The following is a 16,640-nucleotide window of genomic DNA, read 5'->3' as shown; positions in this document are numbered from 1 at the left end:
GCAGCTGCTGTGGGGGTCATGCTGGTCCTTGTGCTGGTGGTCCTCATCCCTGTGCTGGTGAGCTCCGTTGGCACAGGCGGTGCAGATGACAGCGCGGGCCACTTCGAGATGCTGGGCACCTGCCGAATGGTTTGTGACCCCTTCCCCAGCACGGGCACGACGGGCACAGGTGTGCAGACAGGAACAGATACATCAACCCCAGGCCTTCAGGGGGACAACGACGCAGATCTGAGTGATCACAGCATTGGCCCACCACTGCCTACTTACAGCGCTCACGGCCCACAAGGTAAACCAGGGCGTCCGGGCAAGCCTGGACCCCCAGGACCACCTGGAGAGCCAGGTCCACCAGGACCCAAGGGACCACCGGGAGATGGTGTTGACATTGTACGGACTGGGATTCTAGGAGCAGTTAGCACAACCACCTACAACACCACACCTCGAGTGGCATTTTACGCAGGACTACGAAACCCTCAAGAAGGTTACGATATTCTGCGATTCGATGACGTGGTGACTAACATTGGTGGCAACTTTGAGGGCGCGACGGGCAAGTTCACCTGTAAGATTCCTGGCACCTACTTTTTCATCTACAACGTGCTGATGAGGGGAGGAGATGGCACCAGCATGTGGGCTGACCTGATCAAGAATGGTCTGGTGGGTAACACTTTAAACGTATCAAGACACTTCCACATGTTTAATGATTTACTGTCAAGTTTAACAAAAACACTAGAGAATTATCTGTTTACTGACATAATAAGTTCCTTAAATTATGCAATGGGATGAACCCACATCAAAATGCTCAGAGAATAGTGTAACCAGTGTACTGGCAGCCTAAATTGAGTAGTCATGCATTCATGTGGAGAGTGATTTTAGGTCTGTCTTGGTCGGGTGTTATAGACCAGTATAATGACAATGCACAGTGGCATGCTGCCAGATTGTGTATCTGTGCATATTACACATCCAATGATGTACACGTTGAAGTGAGTGGAAGGAGTGCAGCGCTATCTCAACTCTGCACACATCAAAACACAGCCCGGGGTAGTGGCTAGTTCAAAGCTGGTGCCCTTTGAAATACAACAAACTTCATGGAGTCGTGATGTGCGAGTATGCGTTATCAGACTGCCTGTCAGGCCCAGGCGTTTCACTATCAAATCATGATATTTGCTGTGTTCATGGATAATTTTGTAATGTCTTTAAAGCCCCAGGTGATGACACTGATCAAACACCATGCAAATCTGAGCCTTGACATTTCCCTGCAAATATCTCAACCAGGCTGAAACAGGCTTCACAGAGAGTGGACACAATGACACATGCACCTGTACATTATAATGCAATCCAGTGCAATTCCATATCTATAAAGCTAAGCGAGATCAGTTTTTGTGGAGGCTTTCATAGAACTGAAGGTTCAACTCTGAGGAGTTTTACTAGGTTGCACTGCAAGATACACCACTTGATGTGAACTTTTAAGTAATTTCAAAACACACCACACTAAACATGTTTTATTTCCATATTGAACAATATTGTTCTGTAAGGATTTTGTATAATGAAACAAAATGCACTGCAATCAAAGAGACCACATCCTTTCCACCTGTCTCCATGAAAATAGATGTTAAGTTTTAAAAATATAGTATTTATTGCATGACTATCATACTGATAGTATTAGATTGTACACTCTGTGTCTTCATGATACCCCCCACCCCATGTGTAATGTCACTGGAAGCTTAAATCTTTCTAAATGACGGCTACAAGCAGGGACAGACATTTTAAGGGTCAGTGGCTAAATTAAAAAAGGGCACCCACACCCATTCACACTCCTCATCCTGCATGTTGGTACATTACATTATATCAACTAGGATGTCCAAACACATCCATACATAAAAAAAGTGAATTAAATGGGCAGTAAATATGACAGAAAGGTAATATTACTGAATCAGACAATACAAAAGAAAAAGAGATAAATATACTTACACTATCTACTGAGAGACAGTGTCTAGCTAGATATTTTAATCATGGTGATTCACCTGTTGGCGGACTAGTTCTTTGTCCAGACTTCTTCAAGCTGCCTCCCCCAGCTCTTAACCTCTCTGCCTCTGTCTGCTCTCTTTCGAGGGCAACAATGCTGTGAGCAGCACTCGTATATGAAGTTTCATATACTGAGCTACATTCGCCCAAGTCGAAAATGCATTTATTACAGTCGCACACTGTTTATGAGCGCCAAGATATCTAATGAAACATGATGAAACCATTAATAAATTGCTTCCTTAGCGTGGGCTTGAAATCCTCTGAAGAAATTAAAGCTTCGCTGAAAATGTTGCCAAATCCTAACACACTTTAACAAGGTTCATGCCCATAGTTATATAATTTAACACAAACACAAATACAGTGTCTGTGTGGTTAATGAGGACCAATTACAAACTAAACAGTCATGTGAACTTGCCTTTTTTGTTGTTGTTGGTTTTTTTTACAAATGAAGAACAAAAGGAAGGCCTACGGGGGAAAAAGGTGTAAAGAAATGAAGCAATAACCAAATAATTAATTATGTATTTATTGAGTGCACTTCAATTAAAAGAGGCTAAAGTGGTGTCACTTGAGCCGCTCTCACATTTTTTCATATTTACAACAATAAACATGATACCATACAATATTCGGAACAAATGGTGGACACAGGGATGGAAGCGAGTTGCCCTCATGTGTATCATCGTGCTGTCGTGTGGCTCAACCTCTCCTTAACAGACCCCGTAGCCTCTTGACATACATTTCTGTACTCCATTGGCACACTAATGGTACACTAATTGGCACTATTTTGGTTCTAACTTTCTTCAGAACCGTTCGCCACAATCTGAATGAAACAGGGATTACACATTTAGGGTGAAGTTGCAGCGTAACAGCCAACCTGGCAACCCAGATCATTACACACGAGCAAAAGCTTAGAGGGGATATGTCCCTCAGTGGTTAGCTACTTTTAACACCCCCCAGTAATAAGTAATTACCCCATGTTGACATGATGACACTTATATTAGGGAAAACATGGCATTTTCTGTGCTCCACCCAGAAAAAGGTGGATGCACTGCAAGAGTGGAACACGAGGCAAAAAAAAAAAAACGGATGTATATGTGCTTCCATCCTTCCTCAGAGGCAGACTGACTCAAGCCTGACCCTTTCGGTTGAGTCATGAGAGAAAAATAAGATATTCACCACAGGGGACACACTTTACACCGACTCTCAGATCCACTCCACACTTCTTGCAAATGTTCTTTTCTGTAAATAAGGTCTTTTTGGTCAACTCGCTCATGGCAAATAAGTCATTTAATGCTTGTGTGCGTCAAGTTAAGCATTTGTTTCAATCTCATCATTGACTTAAGTTGTGTAATTTTAATACCATTAATAATGGTTTATAATCATTATATATTTTTATTTATTTGAATTTTATTTAACAGGGACGATGCAATTTATTATATCTCCATTACAGAGCATGAAACTGATGTGTTGCGCAGGGAGTTTAAAGCTAATGCTAATTTTAAACTCTTGTCTGTAGTTGGGCTTTTGCATTACATTACATTACACATGTATTAATGCTGGAACACATTATACTGGTAATATGTTCCAGCGTTGACAGTTCAATTAGCATTTTTGAATGATAAGTGAATACATTTGGCTAATAATTGGTAGTTAATCAGAAGCAGGTTCATTACGTAGGTGTTCACATACAATGAATTTGCCTTGGTATATTTGTGCATAACAACAATAAATGTCAAGTCAAGTCAAAGTTTATTACAGCCCAATATCACAAAACATGCCTCAAAGGGCTGTGCATGTAGTAACAACAACAAATAAGCGTACACTAGCAAAATAATGGCACACAAAACATACAAAAACATAGAAATAGGCATTAAAAACAGAATAATTATAACCTATTGTGTTTACAATAAAAAAGTAAAAGAGACATTTGCAAAATATAGAAAACAAACAGAAGTCAGAACAGCACATTTAAAAGAATACACAGATATACTGTATACAGATGAAAGTGTAGATATGCAACATATACGTAGTCGAGAAGCATAAATAGAAATAGAAAACATTAAAACAGTCCAAACAATATGTTCAATAATGATCATTGTTTCAAAATTCAAGATTATTTAAGCTTCATTATGCAACACAAGATTGTATAATAAAAAATTCTGTTCTAACTTTCAAACATTATGATGAAGTCACAAAAAGAAACTATTCATGGTGAAGTGTTGAGGATGAGTTAAGGAGTCTCACAGCTTGAGGAAAGAAGCTGATCCGTAATCTGGTGGTCTGACAGCGGATACTTCTGTATCTCTTGCCAGACGGCAGCAGGGTGAACAGGTGTGATCCTTTGGCAGACACCTCACCTCACCGATATCACACTGATGCTCGGTAGATGTGTACCAGTGATGCTCTGGGTGGTTTAAATCACCCGCTGCAGAGCCTTCCTGTCCTGGGTCGTCCACGAATCATGCCAAACATCACAGGAAGATGCAAAAAAATGGACCTGGGAAAAGTTAACAGTTTTAGGAATATGTGCAGTTATAAGTAACATCAATATTTGCCTCAGCACTCTAGCATTTACATCTCTTCACATCCTCTCTGCTTCTGTGTGTGTGTCCGTGTCATATTCCAGGTCAGGGCCAGCGCCATTGCCCAAGACCAGGACCAGAGTTATGACTACGCCAGCAACAGTGTCATCCTTCATTTGGATGCAGGCGATGAGGTTTTCATAAAACTGGACGGGGGCAAGGCTCACGGGGGCAACAGCAACAAATACAGCACCTTCTCAGGGTTCATCCTCTATGCCGACTGAAGACTGGACAGGGACGTGGGCGCAGAGGTGAAGGGTCGCGGCCAGAGGACATTCACTTCCTGACTTTCACTTGCCTCTCGCAGTGAGGTTAGCGTTGCCCACAGCCACTGATCCGCAGTCAGATTGTTTTAACAGATGTGTAAAGTCAGCGTCTACACAGCGATTAGGCTGTGGATCTGTGGCTGTTGGTAACTGTCTACCTCCTCATCCATACGTTCCATTGTATACAGGGTGCCTATGCTGCTATTCTGACGGACGCGGGCGACATAGCAGTGACAGTCACTGCCATGTGTCATGCTGAGGTGCATTAACAATCCTGACAGTGAGGAAGCATCGCCATCATTTTCGAGCTGTCATTTCAAATACAAGTCTGGGGGATCCAACAGTTGTGGCGACTGCGGTGTTTGTAAATGTGCTGTTTAGATTTATGTTCTCTCATGCTGTTTGTATGATAACATGTTGTGCTTCAACGACTGAGGAGATAATTATATTCTGTCCCATGACACGCTAATTTGTCAAATATTGGATGCCATGATGAGATTATGCTTGTGTTGAATGCCAGTGTCACAAAGTGTTTTGTGTCTCGGTGTGATGAATTGGAAAATCATGTCATAACAGTCCATTATATTTGGCATATTGTTGGTGTATAAACTGTACATTTGATATTGAATCTTGATGTCTGAACACAAAGTAGTGTACATAAACCACATTGTGTGTCTGTTTAAGAATATAGCTGTTAGATAGATAGTTGTGATGGTTATTGTGCTGATTTGTAAAGATTCATTTCTTTAATTCATGCATGCAACACCTGTTGAAATGTTCTGTATGTGTCCATGAATGCTAAAGAGAAATACAATGATTTTAAATGAAGTTTAAATAGCTCGATGTGGGCTTTTCTTTTTTTCTTTCAATGTCCATGACTTTTGATTAAAAATGGTTTTTTTTTTTGCATTATGTGGTTAATGTCACTCACCTCATCCATTTCTTGATCCCGCTCAGCTGTTCTTATCACTCATTTTCCAGTGAAACCAGCGTTTAGACGTGCAAATGTTACTCACAAGAGAGCCACGCCAGATCAGAGAGAGGCAATCAATGCAGGGGTGATCATTTGGCGGGAAGGGAGAGGAAATCACAGCTGTGTTAAATGCCAAATGAAGCGGGAGATGATTGTGTTTCACAATCAAAGCGCAGAGACATTTTTTCCCCCTCTCTAATGGGTGTGGAGACGCTGAGATACAGCGGGAGAAAGTCAGGGGACGGGTGTTAGAACATATCATGACAAAGCTTAGATCAGTGTTGGAAAGTAATCCGGGCAAATTAGGCTCCGCTGTGACAGCGACACCAGTGTCAGAGACAAGAAAAATAGCTTCCAGGGCTGAACTGTAAAAACCAATATATTTTTTTATGTTTTCTTAAGAGCTCACTTTGATATTGTGAAATTCTTTGGACATAATTCGCCTTTGACACGGGCGACTCAGGGGCCCAAAACTGTCTTGTACATAGTTTGAAAGACAGAGTTAAGAGTTCACGAACAAAAGTTTTGACAGTTTGAAGAAATGGCAGTATCAAAATACACATTTACTCATTCACTGAAGCTAATAAAACTGAATGTCAGCCCAATGTGACTTCTCAAAATGCCAGCGCTTGCGCTCATTAAATCCAGCATTTTGTGGTGAGCTGTAAATTGCTGTAATGCAGTTGATTAAAATGAAGGAGAAAAAAAGACCAGATTTTGCCACACTGTGCAAGTGTTAGAACATCCTGTTGTCTGTTTAACTGCTCGATGTGGAAAAGGCCAGGAAGCCCTCTGGTCCAAACTTAAGCTTGTCTTAAGACAGCAGAATTCCTCCAGACACAATTAAGACTGAGGGTCCGTGCCTAAGCAGAGGTCACCCGAGCCACGGGGCAGCTGAGCACTAGCACGGCCTGTTTTCTCCTTGCAGGGTGTATGAGCACATCGTCAAATTAGAGACTTCATGTCACAATGTCAAAGACAAACGCCCCCGGGTCGGCGAGAAACAGCTTTCACTGCTGAAACAACTGGAACTGAACATTGCCCGGGAGTCTGCAACATCTGTACTTTTCCTGAAGTCCTCGGGGACAAAAACACAAATTCATTCTTACATAAAAACGCTGGAGGATTCAGCCAGGAGTTCGACAGCATTTCAAAATGTATGAGTGAAGAGAGTGAAATTGAAGTGCACCTGAATTCATTTGTAGGCAGCCTTCTTTTCCAGAACATAGCATATTTAATCGGCCATGACGTTGGCAAATAAATATTGCATCTCATTGCACAGATTCAAAGGATTCCACTGTTTAGCCATCCATCCAATCTTTCTTGAGCCATTTATCGAGGTCAGAGTCGCACCGGCAACAGGAGTAACCCAAAATGATCTGCAGAGAAATACACAATACACAATAGGCACAGACCGTCTTTGCCTCATCCTGCAAAACTGGGTGATCCTCGCTCAAGCTATTGTGCTCGTGTAAAAGTGACACAAACCTCTCCTCAGGGGTGTATGGTTTTGATGGTGACTTTAGCTGCACAACATACCCAACAGAACACTCTGGGGCCGGTGTTTTAATTCGCAATGAAACGGCATCTGGACTGTACGCGACGCTTGAACCTTTGACTCACATTTCATCTCATGCTCTCCCTGACTTTAAGCAAGTCCGGGGTTTGGAGATAAGTATTCCTGTGAGAAGCGCTGTAAGCTGCTTTTTTGTTGACGTAAGCTGCGTCTCTTGGACACGGCTGTGGGGATATTTTGAGATTTTCTACTGTACCTCTTTTCATCATGTCTAAGTAGAGGGATTTTGAAAGATTATGCCTCTACTGCGGACTTGTTTTAATTTAGGTAATCTCCGGCGTATGCACACGTAACTGAAGGAAATTTTGATTCATTCACTCACACCCACCCACTCCCTATCAGTAAACTGAGATGGCTTCAGCTTGACATTTGCAGGGGCCAATTGGTGAGGCGTGAGGCTTATCAGGCAACTGCAGAGTGCGCGTGCATGTTTGTGGGTCCGCCCGTGTGTGTGTTTGGGTCAGTGTACGGGTCAGTGTGCGCGTGTGTCCTCGCATGTGTCTTTAGTCCAAACAAGGAGAATACAAGGCTTGGAGAGAGTACCTCCTCTGAAATGTCTGAAGTGACGTTAATGAGCCCTTGGTGTTGTTATCTTCGGCGTCCCACACTTAACTCACCAGGGGAGATCCAAATTAGAGATAGATGCTGTAATCGTCGAGCTAAATTGCGCTTCGTGCTCATGCACATTTCCTCCCATAAATTGTACAGCCACCTTCCTGCGCTTGCATGCACACATGGTTTAACTTGTGAGAGCCTGCACTTAAAATGTGTTTATTTATTTTAACCTTACATGGTGCAAACAGCAAGCACAAACCGAGTCAAACACAAAACATAAGAGCAGCCATGCTAGTATCTCTGTGAGGCTGCAGTCTAAGTGAGGCTTTGCTAACACGCTCACACCTATAATGTTAACGTGCTGATGTTTAGCAGGTATGATGTTGTACATGTTGGTTTATCTGATATCACCATGTTGGCATTATTAATGTAGCATCAGGACCATCGTTGCAACTGACCAAAAAGCAACAAAGTTGACTATAGGGAGCAGGTTGAAGTGGATGAATGTGCCAAGTGCAGGACTTTAACCCAGGGGACTGGCTTTGGATAACTTATTGTTATATTGTTGACAGTTCTCTGTGACAGTTTGGTTAGATTTATGCAATCCATCTTCTTGGTAAGGTTAAAATAGACCCTTTTACAATGTTACCCAGTGTCATAAAAAGTTCCCAAGTCAAATTTGAATCAAGGTAAAGATATTATGTTAAAATCTGACTTTGGTAAAAGTAAAAGTCACCCATACAAATATTACTGGCGGAAAAGTCTACTATATCTAAGTATATCTAATATAACATGTACTTTGGTATCAAAAGGTAATTTTCCGGCAAAAAAGTACTTAAGCATCAAAAGCACAGGCCTTGTAACTAAAGTTACCAAATACATGTAGTGGAGTAAAAAGTACAATACTGTGAAGAACAAGTACGTCAAACTCAGAAACGATAACTTCTTCCACATGTATTCTTTTCTGGTCCGATATTTGTCAAGATATTTCACTCAAGCCCAAATGTCATCCTGCTTGTGGCGCTAGAAAAAGTCAAGGGGTTATCAAAGTCACTGTGATTGTACAGAATTTATTGGGAATCCATCAAGAAGTTTTTGAGATGTTTCTGTCGGACAGACCAATGGACTGACATTGCTGTCCCCGTAGCCTGTGGCTAATAATCCTTGTCTCTTCAACACTGTCTGCCTGTCAATAACTACTGACAATGAACAAAGATTTTCCAGCTGCTCTGCCATCCTCTGCAGACCTGTTTTCACAGGGTCACCACAAGCCTGTATCCATATCATATGTATAGTAGCTGAACTCATCCTTCAGGGTTCAAGCTGACATACAGCATACTATTCGCACCTCACTGACATTTTTAATGACTATGATATCAAGAAATATCTTTGGAAGCCCATTTCTGCCTGTTAAAGGGTTAGGGTTTAAAAAAAAAAGATGAAAACTAAGCTTGATGAAAAAAATTCTATTGTAAATCATAATTATTAGATATATAGTCAGAATTATGAGATAAAAAAGTCAAAGTTTAGATCAAATGTATAATTATAAGAGAAAATGTTATAATTTTGAGCTGATTATGAGATAAATGTGAGATTAAAAAAGTCAAAATTGAGATAAAAGTCATAATTATGAGATTAAAAATGTGGAAATTATAAGATTAAGAGATAAAAAGTTGAAATTACAAGGTACAACAGTTTATTTCATAATTATGGTTTACCATGGGGATTTTTTTAATCAAAACTAAGATTTATCAATTTCTTCTTCTTTAACTGGCGGAAATGGGCTTCCATAGTTATCGGATAACAGATGCTGTATTAATCTTATACAACATCTCATCAACAGTCTTGTCATGCCTGGATACGGAGGGCTCTGTTAACATGGCAACTTGGTCTAGAGTATGTCCTCAAAATCTCTATGAATACAATAAAAGGTATGATTACAGAGGAGGAGCAGGTAGTGATTGGTCTTTGTAAGACCTTAAATCCTGCTTGCATTGTGAAAGGGACAATGCTCTCATCAGTTTCTGCTGCTTCCTCATCAGTTTTCTCAGCTTTGTGGCAGAATTGTAGGAAAAGCCAGAGGGGCGGTATGCAGTCGTGATCAGCAGTGCAGTGTTTTTTAAGTGTAAGTCATACTGCTAATGCTTAAAATTTGATATGATTCACCAGATAGTTACATAACATGCAAATGTCTGACCTTATGTTGGTCTACTTTTTTGCTTTTTTGGAAATAATTTATTTTTATTTTCAACTTTAAACAACAAAATGACAATACAGAGTAGGACAAGACAGCTCCCCAATTCTCCCATCCCCATTAACGTTCAAATCATCAACAATATAAACAATGTCAAGTAAATAAATATACAACAAAAGATAACTTAAGAGTCTTTTCATACTTTCCAATATTTTTTTAATACAGGGAGACAAAACTGAAGTTTAGTGAAAATGTTTATTCTGTTAAAATTAGTTATAATATAATGTAGTTCAGAGTTATTTTGTATTATTTTTATAACATTGTAGCATAAATAAATAGGATTTGCATCTCACCATTTAGCTGTTTATTTTTCCTTATCCTTACTGTTGACTGTTTACATTTTGACATTGTGTATATTTTGGCTTTGATAAACAATAGATGCAAGAAGGTGGAGATGAAATGCTCACCGGGTGTCTCTCGCGTGGTACCTCCATCCCTCTTGCGCACCTTCAACCTCTCACACAGTAACTCGTTCCCTCTCGCAATTTTAGCCTGGCTTTTGTCCATTTTGGCCCCTCATAGAGAGACACTCTGTCCGAGGCTGAAGAGGTTGGTGTGTTTACTGGGGTCGTAAACTGCTGTATTGGCACCACCGCTGGCTGTTTTTACAAGCCAGAGCATAATTAAGTTTATGCTTGACTCCAACTGTTAACTTAGTCTTAGTCATATTCTGGTACTCTTAACTTAAGCAATGAAGGCAACCAATCACAGGCAGAATAGGGCAGGACTTGCAAGAAAAGCAGTGGGATCCGCAATAATGTGTGTAATGAGTGTCAAGCGGTTCACCAAGTGTGCATGACTTTTATACTAGGGTTTAAGCAAAAACTAAATAAATAAAGTTGATTATCAGTGAAATACTGTTTGAAATAAAATGTCAATCAGGTTTATCAAATCAACAGTTTATCACTTTAGTTATCAATTCACATTACATCACATTTAATCACTTTCAAATATGTACATCGTTTCCATTTGTGTCAATTTTTTTTTTGCTACTTTCACCACCTTCCTTACACGATAAATTACATTTTCTATGAATGATGAATGGTGAACATAAGACAGGGAAACAAATCTTGAAATGATTTTGGACTTTTCAATTGTTGGAGTACCGCAACATACTCATTTAAACCAATTATAATGTAGGTGCTATTCCTTAAAGTAATGGCTGTACTACAGCAGTCTACGATCTAGGAAAGACATACATGCACAAAATGATAGCATCTTGTATTATAGTAAATCATGTGTGCGTGGGTGCATTATCCCTTGTCCTAGCACTCCTCGGGAGAACATGACAACATGCATCGCCCACTTTTATCCCCATCATCATGCTTGATCTGGGGACTGTCCAGTGTGTCAGTGACTCAATACCATCGTCCTTGTTCCCTCATGGCCCTGACTGAGCCGGGGCTAACACGTAGGGACAGGTTGAGTCATGTGGCCGGGGACGCTCTGCTGGCGTGTTGCCTGTCTCTTCACCTCACCGCAGTCTCATGGATGCAGCCTGACAACGGGCTACGCTACGGTGGCGCTGCGAGTGCCCCTTCCTCAGCGTGACACCAGAAGCCAGAGTTCAAGAACACTACAGTGGTTACAGTCGCTGGGCCAGTGTCTTCTACCCGTTGGTGTCGAGTCTCATTTGTGACCTGTTGTGCTGAGTGGGAGTGGGCACACCAGTGGCTGTGTGGGTTTTTCCATCATTGTTCCTTTTGTCAGCTTGTTGCTTTATCAAAATGATCAAAACCTTCATCAACATTTAGTCTTTAAGAAGTGCCCCTAATCAGCCAATAACTCATTAAGTCTCATGTTAAACGTGCTACAGGGAACTTTTGAATGATTATGAAACAGTCCCAATTTAATACTGATGTCTCAACCAAGACCATCAGATTCAGACTTCTCCAGGTTGGATACGTCATAAAATTAAAACTATTCTCATAGCAGGGTGCTGAGGATGAAATTCAAACTGTACTTTCATCTTTTGACCACAGGGGCTGCCAGAATCAACAAAAAGTTAAGTTCCTTTTAGTAACTTTAAATACTGAATACATTAAAAACACAAACCCTTCTTTGATACCCAGAACGTTCCAGGGAAGTTTTGTCTTTTATGACCTGCCTCATTCACTGTTGCTTTATTTGATATTTCCTAGAAAGACTTTTGTTTCCAAGAGCTTTTTAAGTGCTGCTTACACATAATTGCATTATTGATAACAATAACATTGTATAAATAACTCCACAATGGTGGTATTTCAGCATAATATTGTTGCTGAAAATACTTATGTACTTCTTGGGTATGATTCTATATGCAAGACATTTACTTGCAGTGAAGTATTTTTACACCCCAAACCAGAACACTAAAAAGGAAGCAGCTAAATAGAATTCAGCCATCATTAACTTTATTGTTTAAACGCACTCTTTTCCAACTGTGACATGTCAAAATGTGTTCTATTAAAAGGACGCATAGGACGTATAAATGTACTGGATGAAGTAGGCTGTGTGAAGTTAAAAAAGAAATCACTGAGTATGTTTTTGGTTTATAGCTGCAGGTGCTTCCACTCTCTTTGGCTGATTAGGCCGTTGTTCAGGTTGTAGTTGGGTGGAGAAAAGGTCAGGTGGCAATGAGAATCACCGACGTGGAAATTGTCTCGTTCTGACAGCCGCTACAAAACAGGACTGTGAGGAAACGCACAGTCCAAAGAGAAGGTCTGATTGGTCAAATAAGTGAAATATAAAAAAAGGGGGAGAGGGTTTAAAGGAAAAGTTCACCTAAAAATTAAAATTCAGTCATTATCCACTCACTCCATTGTTGATTGAATGTCAGTTGAAGTTTCGTGGTCCACAAAACATTTCTGGAGCTTCACAGCAAAACAGCGTTGCAGCATTCTCCTAAACAACTGAAAGAAAACAAGAAATGGCTCCATACAGCGTGTCCAGCGTAATCCAAGTCTCTAGAAGCACACAGATCTCAAATTGATTTGAGTTAGATGTTATTTACAACCTTGACGTGAGTTCAAACTTGTGTATCCACTTCAGACGAGGTGTGCGCTAACGCTTTTAGCTTCGCAGCTACAGTGGAGATTTCGGACTGAAAAGGTTGTAAATAATGTCTTTTCAAGTCAATTTGGGATCTCAGGGCTTCAAAAGACTTGGATGACGCCGGACAAGCTACATCGGCATTGGGGTGAGTAGATAATGACTGCATTTTCATTTTTGTGTGAACTTCCAGATCCAACCCTGATTAAGGATCTTATTGCTGTTCTTAAATACACACTAGTCACCCTCCTCCGAACATACACACACACGTACATACTGAGATGTGTCTACAACTGCAAATGTTTTGACACTTCATTAAAATGGCACAACGTCTATTAACCTATGTGACAGCGTGTACTACATTGTGGTGATGAAAAATCAGCCCATTGAATAAACAATTCAAAACTCATAACAAGACCGACATTCAATAGCTGCTGAAAATTAATTCAGACTGTCAATTATCCAAAGTTGTGTCAGAGTTTGGTGGGAAGCTATTTATTTAGTTCGCCTTTGCCCGAGCTGTTTTACCTTGCCTGATGGCAGTGGGCGGGAGAAATGATGAAAAACCACTCAGACAGGAGATTCCAAAATGTCGACACACTGCGCTGCCGTGGGCCAACTCTCTGAACATGATGGTGAGATTATAGAAGTCTTTACCCCCTGCCATCAGAAAATTATTTGCTCTGCTCCCGGAGAGGACCCACAACACACAATAAAGCGGCGGGTTGTGCCTGCAACTGTGCACTTTCACAAAGTGTAACAAGGCAACTTAAGATTTTCACCTTTTAGCTTGACACCTTCAGAATTAAAGCCAATTTATATTCAGACTGAGACGCTTTGCCACCGTTGACTGCCTGGGGCATTCACACTTGCTGGTACAGATATAGTCTTCCTTCCTTGCACTGCATCTGGCCTCTGTCTGTGTCTGAGAAAGAGACTGAGAAAAGGCACACTTGAGAATCTCTGCTGAACAGCTGGCTGCCCAGTAAAGCATGTTACCCCCTGGATCACACAGAGCAGCCAGGTTTTAAAATATGGCAACCTAAGAATAGACCAATTTCTTCATCATGGCTCTGACTGACAGACAACCCTGGATTGTGTGCGTTTATGTTGACTTTTACGTACTATTTTTGTAAAAGATTACATCCTGTTTGTGGCTGTGATTTTGTATGTAACATATGTGACCAAATGTGTCGCCATGCAGCCTTGGTTGACTGCTCCCCGCCCACCGCAGCCACCGAGTCACTTTGCATTAAATCTGCAGTGGCTTGACAAAAACAAGGAGCAGACCAGTGGGGGCTTCAGACGGAGCCAAGTGAGCCACGCAGGCTAGTGGGACCTCGGTGCCAGGATGATGTCACCACGCCTGCCTGTGGGCCTAAAATTTCATGTCTAAGCTCCAATGTGGACGAGAGCAAGGACATCGTAACTGACCATTAATAGAAGTTCATTATGTTCTTTGGTCCTGAAGTCCTGTCGATTACACGTTCCTGTAGCATCTGAGAACATCAGTGTCAATATTTTTTGGGAACTTGAAGCATTTCAATATTTCCTATATGATTTGTAGTCATTATTATGTTGGCTAGAGAAGCAAGGATTAACCAGTTGATAAATTAGTTCATCAACTAGAATTATTACGCAATTATTTTGATATTAGAATAAATTTTGGAGATAATTTTTAAGCAAAAATGTAAAATATTTGCTGGTTTTCGCTACTTTCTAGATGAAAAAATCAATTAATCGCTAAAACAATTGACAAATTAAACAATGGCAATAACTGTTGGTTGCAGCCAGTGATTTTACACATGATAATGAGTTGACTTCTCGACTGGAGTCCTACTCAGCCTTTGGAAACAGTTGTGTAATGTCTTACGTGGCTCTGAAGGGAGCTCTCCTAAAATCTGAGGAAATAACCCAGATGATGTCACAGTGATGTCATCTGGGTTATTTTATTTTGGGCTTGAGACTTCAGCCTGCATCACAATCTGGAGGTGTGGGTTTTTTAAAAAGATTTTGGCATTTCCCAAACAGGGAACTCTGACAAAAAAAGGCTACACCGCTGAGTTGCATTATGGGAAATGGAGGATCCAGTGATTTGGGAGTCTAACCAATATCTGTGACAAAAAGTGAGGATATCTCGGCCGGACCAGTCTTTCTCAAATCTGTGTCTTTTAAGTCCGTCAACTTAATTAATGAAGGCACAATGCCACATTGCTGGAGTACGGAAGCCCTAAAGTGCCATGCATTCATACATTTTATTTCCTCCGTTTTCCCGTGATAACGAGTTAATTTCATTTGTTTTCTCGAGATCTCGAGTTATTATCTCGAAATAACAACTGCCGTTTTCCCGAGATAACAAGTTAATTTCATTTGTTTTCTCGAGATCTCGAGTTATCTCGAAATAACAACTTTGTTTTCCCGAGATAACGAGTTAATTTCATTTGTTTTCTCGAGATCTCGAGTTATTATCTCGAAATAACAACTTTGTTTTCCCGAGATAACGGGATAATTTTCTCGAAATATCGAGATAACGAAACTTTGTTTTCCCGAGATAACGATATAATTAATTCGAGATCTCGAGATAATGACTGTGATATGATAGGCCTGAGATTATGGAGACGCCCGGGACCTCGTAGCTGGTCAGCTATGTAGTTAATGACGACATCAGGCTCACTTAGATTGCACCGCCCATATAGCTGAAGCCTTGCTAACCGTCTTTTTAGATTACGCACACTAATGTGTATATTATCTGTAATAGCAAGGCATAATGCTATTTCAGCCTGTGTCAGGCCTTGATTGAAAAGATATGTGACGTGGTGATCGATATGCTCCTGCTCCTCTGACATTGCTTCCTGCAATGATTTAATATACTACACTATCGTTTTGTTTTCTCAAGATCTCGAATTAATTATATCGTTATCTCGGGAAAACAAAGTTTTGTTATCTCGAGATTTCGAGAAAATTGTCCCGTTATCTTGGGAAAACGGCAGTTGTTATTTCGAGATAATAACTCGAGATCTCGAGAAAACAAATGAAATTAACTCGTTATCACGGGAAAACAAAGTTGTTATTTCGAGATAACTCGAGATCTCGAGAAAACAAATGAAATTAACTTGTTATCTCGGGAAAACGGCAGTTGTTATTTCGAGATAATAACTCGAGATCTCGAGAAAACAAATGAAATTAACTCGTTATCACGGGAAAACGGAGGAAATAAAATGTATGAATGCATGGCCCTTTAGAGCTTCCGTACTGGAGTACCCTTTAACCCCCCTCTAATTATGTCACCTACTACATGATGTCATTTGTTTTAAATGACATTTTTGTCAGTTTTACTCCTGTGCGGTTTTCTCCATAACACACTTTGTAACTCTGTTTAGAAAGGTGCTATATA

The 16,640-nt window shown here is 40.6% G+C and overlaps 1 protein-coding gene across 1 annotated transcript; it reads left to right on the top strand.

Annotated features, from left to right (window-relative positions):
• Window positions 1-4,822, top strand: LOC141015806 (C1q-related factor-like). The gene is made up of 2 exons (XM_073490008.1): window positions 1-651; window positions 4,643-4,822. The coding sequence occupies exons 1-2, from the start codon at window positions 19-21 to the stop codon at window positions 4,820-4,822; spliced, it is 813 nt and encodes a 270-aa protein (XP_073346109.1). The 5' UTR covers window positions 1-18.
• The last annotated feature ends 11,818 nt before the right edge of the window (window positions 4,823-16,640 follow it).

This window comes from Pagrus major, chromosome 20, assembly GCF_040436345.1.
Source record: "Pagrus major chromosome 20, Pma_NU_1.0".
Lineage (NCBI taxonomy): Eukaryota > Metazoa > Chordata > Actinopteri > Spariformes > Sparidae > Pagrus > Pagrus major.
The sequence above is the reverse complement of the archived record's forward strand: the minus strand, read 5'-3'. Positions and strand labels throughout refer to the sequence as shown.

What these genes read in the sequence shown, in the direction of transcription:
- LOC141015806 (XM_073490008.1), top strand. Translation starts at nt 19, where the DNA reads ATGCTGGTCCTTGTGCTGGTGGTCCTCATCCCTGTGCTGGTGAGCTCC. An exon ending in ACCTGATCAAGAATGGTCTG is followed by an intron (nt 652 to 4,642) that starts GTGGGTAACACT and finishes GTCATATTCCAG; the next exon opens with GTCAGGGCCAGCGCCATTGC.